The sequence below is a fragment of the Belonocnema kinseyi genome, chromosome 7, assembly GCF_010883055.1.
Source record: "Belonocnema kinseyi isolate 2016_QV_RU_SX_M_011 chromosome 7, B_treatae_v1, whole genome shotgun sequence".
Classification (NCBI taxonomy): Eukaryota; Metazoa; Arthropoda; class Insecta; order Hymenoptera; family Cynipidae; genus Belonocnema; species Belonocnema kinseyi.
In genome coordinates, this window is record NC_046663.1 from 21,452,490 (window position 1) to 21,458,892 (window position 6,403).

The following is a 6,403-nucleotide window of genomic DNA, read 5'->3' on the forward strand; positions in this document are numbered from 1 at the left end:
CCTTAGAAATATTTAATTTTTTCGTTTAAAAATTATATAAATTTTTTTAACTGAGAATTTAAATATTTTATTTTTTATTGAAAATTTACCTTTTTCAGTAGAAAACTCACAAGTTTTATTGAAAATTAATATATTTTGATCCAAATTTGTCTTTTTTGGCCGAAAATTAAACTTTTCATTAAAAATTTTACTAATTTTAACTAAAAATTTAACGGTTCCAGTTGGTAATTTACAATTTTAGTTAGAAAATTAAATAAACTTGTTTTAAAAAAATTCTTTTTTCGTTGAAAATTCCATTTTTTGGTGCAAAATTAATTTTTTTAACTATTTAACTGACACTTAATATTCTTTTTATTTAAAAATTTAACTATTTGGTTGAAAATATATCTTTTTCAGCTAGAAATTTAAATTCTGCGTTGAAAATTCGTGTATTTCCTTAAACATTTATCTTTTTGGCTTGAAAATTAATATTCTTTGTTTACGATTCATATCTGACGTTGAAATTTCAACTATTTTATTAAAAGTTTATTTATTTTGTAGAAAATTCAACAATTTTGTGAAAAATTAATCCTTTTAATTGAAAATTCGCGTGAGTATAATATAATATAAACATAATTAATAATTAAATAAATATAATTAGAAAAATTAAGTAAAAATATCAATAACCCCCACCCTTATTTTTTCCTAATTTATGGATGGCTCCTAAATTAAAAAAAAAAAGACAAATATACATTAGATATTCCTATTTATTCATAAAAATTATTAACTTAATCAGTTATTAATCTGAATGCTGCTCGAAACATCAGAAATTTTTATTAAATTGCACACATTCGGTGCGCAGCTGGAAAATACAACTGTGAAAATTGTGGATTATTTTCCACGCACAGAGTACATAGTACTCTGGAGAAAATTCTTCACCTATTGTTCACGTGAGTCTCTCAAATTGTATAAATTCCAACAGAAACCAAGAAAATTGTTTCATCATCTTCCCACGTTGCGTTGACCTCGCGAAAAAAATTATGCAGACTGGTATCCTTTTGTTTTCACTCAATCATCTGGAAAATTGAAAAAAGAAAATTCCTTCAAAATCTTGGATATTATTTTTCCACCATTGTGGAAATATTTTTTAATGTTTTTAAATATCCAATTCAAATCAATTTTTTTTAAATAAAAAATAAATCATTAAAAATTTCTCTACTTGTTAAATATTCTTTTCAAATTAATAAAAAAAAAAAATATATATATATATATTCTAAATTCGCAAAGGAATTTTACACATTTTTGTTATTATTTTGAAACCTTAATAAATCTTTAAAACGCTTCAAAATTTTATTTCAAAATATTCAAAAATTATAAAATTTCTTTAAAGATTTTTAAATCCTTTTAAATTTCACATTTTTTCAAAGCTACTAAATACTTTTTAAGTTATTCTAATTTTTTGTAATCCTGCAAATTTATAGAAATATAATATTTTGGAATGTTTAAAAATATTTTAAAATATTCTCTTTTCATGAATTTTTTTTAAAATAAAGATAACTTAAAAGAATGTTGAGAAATTTTGTTGTTATTCTTTTTGACAAATCCTTAAAAAAATATACATTTTGTTTAAAGATATTCAAAACATTTAAAATTATTTTTTAAATTGTTTTAAAACTTTTAAATATGATCAAAAATTATTCCAATTTTATTAAATACTCCAAATTTTTAAAAAATTGCTTTAAATTCTTGGAAATTGTTTTCTCACTGTTATTAAATCTTTTTAAATATTAAATTTAAATCAAGTTTTCAAAAATAAAAAAATAAAACATTAAAAATTTACCTGAGAATTTTAAGAACTCTCTTTTATCATCTTGAAAGATTAAAAAATTCTCGAAAGGTTAAAAATCTTCCGAATGTATGCATAATTTAAAAAAATTGCACTATAATCTATCAAATTCTTTTAAAAAAATTTTTTTTCATATGATTTGAAATGTTTTGACATCTTGTTAAATATTCTTTTCAAATTAATACAAAAAAATATATATTCTAAATTCGCAAAGGAATCTTACACATTTTTGTTATTTTCTCAAAACCTTAATAAATTTTTAAAACACTTCAAAATTTTATTTCGAAATCTTCAAAAATTATACATTTTCTTTAAAGATTTTTAAATCTTTTTAAATTTCACATTATTTTTGACATTTTCTCAAAGCTACTAAATACTTTTTAAATTATTCTAATTTTTTACAATCCTGAAAACTTATAGAAATATAATATTTTGGAATGTTTAAAAATATTTTAAAATATTCTCTTTTCATGAATTTTTTTTAAATAAAAAAAACTTAAGAGCTCTCCTGGGGACGTTGAGAAATTTTTTTAAATTCTTTTTGACAAAACCTTAAAAAATATACATTTTCTTTAAAGATTTTCAAAACATTTAAAATTATTTTTAACTTCTAAATATGATTAAAAATTATTTCAATTTTATTAAATACTGCAAATTTTTTAAAAATTGCTTTAAAATCTTGGAAATTATTTTCCCACTGTTATTAAATCTTTTTTTATATTCAATTTAAATCAAATTTTCAAAAATAAAAAATTAAATCATTAAAAATTTTCCTGAGAATTTTAAGAACACTTTTTTTGTCATCTTGAAAGATTAAAAAATTCTTAAAAGGTTAAAAATCTTCCGAATGTATACATAATTTAAAAAATTGCACTCTAATCTATCAAATTCTTTTTAACAATTTTTTTTTCATATGATTTGAAATGTTTTGACACCTTGTTAAATATTCTCTTCAAATTAATACAAAAATATATATATTCTAAATTCGCAAAGGAATCTTACACATTTTTATTATTATTTTGAAACCTTAAGAAAACTTTAAAACACTTCGAAATTTTATTTCGAAATCTTCAAAAATTATACATTTTCTTTAAAGATTTTAAAATCTTTTTAAATTTCACATTTTTTCAAAGCTACTAAATATTTTTTAAATTATTCTAATTTTTTATAATCCTGAAAATTCATAGAAATATAATATTTTGGAATGTATAAAAAAATGTTTAAATATTCTCTCTTAATGAATTTTTTTAAAATAAAAAAACTCAAAAGCTTTCCTGGGAATGTTAAGAATTTTTTTTGTTATTCTTTTTGACGAAACCTTAAAAAAATATACATTTTATTTAAAGATTTTCAAAACATTTAAAATTATTTTTGACATTCTTTTAAAACTTCTAAATATGATTAAAACTGATTCCAATTTTATTAAATACTGCAAATTTTTAAAAAATTGCTTACAAATCTTGGAAATTGAAAGATTAAAAAATTCTTGAAAGGTTAAAACTCTTCCGAATGTATGCATCTAAATTCGCAAAGGAATCTTAAACATTTTTATTATTATTTTGAAAAATTTATACATTTTCTTTAAAGATTTTTTAAATTCTTTCAAATTTCACATTATTTTTGACATTTTTTCAAAACTTCTAAATTTTTTTTCAATTATTCTAATTTTTTGTAATCCTGAAAATTTATAAAAATATAATATTTTGACATGTTTAGAAATATTTAAAAATATTCTTTTCATGAATTTTTCGAAATAAAAAAAAAACTTAAAAGCTTTCCTGGGAATGTTGAGACATTTTTTTGTCATTATTTTGACAAAACATTGACAAAATATACATTTTCTTTAAAGATTTTCAAAACTTTTCGAATTTAACATGATTCTTGACATTCTTTTAAGACTTTTAAATATGATTAAAAATTATTCCAATTTTATTAAATGCTGCTGATTAAAAAAAAATTGCTTTTAAATCTTCCAGGTTCTATTTCAAAAACTTTTTTAATATTTTGAAATATTTTAAAATCTTGTTAAAACTTATCTTCAAATTAATTTTTCATATTAAAAGTAATTCTAAATTTTCCAAAGAATCTTACAATTTTTTATTATTATTTTGAAACCTTAAAAAATCCTTAAAACACTTCAAAATAATCTATGAATAATTATTTAAAAATACACTAGAATCTTCCAAATTCTTTTTGATGATTTTTTACATCTTTTGGAATGTTTTGAAATATTGTTAAAAATTATCTTCAAATTAATTTTTCATAATAAAGAGTCATTTTCAATTTTCCAAAGAATATTAAATTTTTTTATTATCATTTTGAAACTTTGAAAAAGTTTTGAGACATTTCAAAATTTTATTTCAAAATCTACAAAAATTATACATTTCCTTTAAAATTTTTCAAAACTTTTCAAATTTCACATTATTTTTTTCAAACCTACTAGATCATTTTGAAATGATTCTAATTTCTTCGGAATCCTGTAAATTTAAAGAAATTGCTTGAAAATCTTCCGGATTCTATTTCGACCATTTTTGAAATGTTTTAAAATATTTTTAAATTCTGTATTAAAATTAATTTTTCGTAACAAAAAACACTAAGAATTTAACCTTAATAATTTTTTAAAAAAGCTTCAAATTTTCTTTTCAGTATCTTCAAAATCGATTAATAATTTTTAAAAATTAGTTAAAAATCTTCCAGATTCTATTTCGAGAATTTCAAAAATATTTTAAAATATTTTTTAATATTATTTTACAATAATTTTTTCAAAATAAAAAATCGTATTAAAGTTTTCAAAGAATCTTACAAATTTTTATTTTTGATATAATAAATATTAAAAATACAGTATAGTTAGAAAGTTGTCAATAAATTAAATTATTTAACATTTTCATTAGGATTAAAATATTAATCTATTTATTAATTAATTTGCGAATAGATTTAAGATTTAAAGAATAAATATTTTAAAATTAATAATAATTCAAGTATATACGAAATAAATTATGAAAAATAAAGTACGGTTATAAAATTGTCAATAAATTAAATTTATTATTTAATATTTTGATTATAATTAAAATATTAATCCAATTATTAATTAATTGATGAATAGATTTAAGATTTAAAGGAAAAATATTTTTAAATTAATAATAATTAAAGTATATAATAAATAAATTCTTCAAAATAAAGTATGATTATAAAATTGTCAATAAATTAAATTTATTATTTAATATGTTGATTATAATTAAAATATTAATCTAATTATTAATTAATTGACGAATAGATTTAAGATTTGAAGAAAAAATATTTTTAAATTATTAATAATTAAATTATATAATAAATAAATAAATAAAAATAAAGTACGGTTATAAAATTGTAATAAAAAAAATAATAAAGAGCCCCTTACTTGACGCGCTTTTGTTGCCTTTGTCGATAAATATCGTTGGCCGGAGGCGGTGGTAAATCTTCTTCTTCGCTGTCATCGCCACCCATTCTTGTTCTTCTTCGTTTTGAACCAATGGTAGTTCCGTCGGCAGCTTCGTCCACAATCCAATGCACAGACTTGGCCAGGTCGAATAATTTTGTGTCACAGCCGTTATCCGCTACAGGCAATGGCGCTAAAATTGTCAAATTACAGTCCTTAGTTTCAATTGAATCATTTTCGGAATATTTTCATTTGAAATTAGAGACTTCACCGCTTTTCAGAGACTTCACTACCTCTCATAATAGGGAAAATAATGTGATTTTTCACGAAAATGGAGAAATGATTTAATTTAAATAAAATCAATTTTATAGGTACAATATTGCATTTAATATTGAATACTTAGGATTTGGGACGAATGAAAAATTCCAAGAAATGAAATTCTCGACACTTTAAAATTCTTGAATAATAATATTCCCGAATAATATAATTTTCCAATAATAAAATTACCGAATTGTAAAATTGTGGAGGGAGAACTGAAAAGTTCCGAAAAATGAAATTCCCTAATTAGAAAATTCCCGAATAATCACATTCGCGAATAATAAAATTTCCTAAAAATAAAAATACCGATTTGGAAAATTCTCAAATAATAAAATACACGAATAATAAAATTGCCGAAAAATAAAAATACCGAATTGGAAAATTGACGAAAAATAAAATTCGCCAATAATAAAATTGCCGAAAAATAAAAATACAGAATTGAAAAATTCCCGAATAATAAAATTTCAGAATTAAAAAATTCCCAAAATGGAATATTCCCGAATAATAAAATTTACGACAGTTTATAATATTACCAAATTGGAAAATTCCCGAATATTAAAGGCCCCGACTGTTTATAATATTACCGAATTGGAAAATTCCCAAATAATAAAACTTCCGACAGAAAATTGCTTATTTATAAAATATCCGAATTGTAAAATTCCCGATTTCAACAATTAGAATTTTTTATAAATATATTTTATTGATTACAAATACAACAATAAGATATGAGTTATATAGGTACATAGAAAATTTAACGAGAATTTTGTTCCAAGCGCACGTTTTCAAAAATAAGGAAGGCGATACAAAAATTTAATTCTACATTGAAAGAAAAAATAATGACTCAC

The 6,403-nt window shown here is 20.2% G+C and overlaps 1 protein-coding gene across 1 annotated transcript in view; it reads right to left on the reverse strand.

Annotated features, from left to right (window-relative positions):
• Window positions 1–728: 728 nt before the first annotated feature.
• LOC117176869 (protein suppressor of forked) overlaps window positions 729–6,403 on the reverse strand; it is an 86,475-nt gene continuing 80,800 nt past the window's right edge. The window contains exons 14-15 of the mRNA XM_033367219.1: window positions 5,223–5,433; window positions 729–1,055 (exon numbers count right to left, since the gene is read on the reverse strand). Coding sequence (XP_033223110.1) covers window positions 1,052–1,055; window positions 5,223–5,433 — 215 coding nt within the window. The 3' untranslated portion in view covers window positions 729–1,051. The remainder of the gene's footprint in view (window positions 1,056–5,222; window positions 5,434–6,403) is intronic.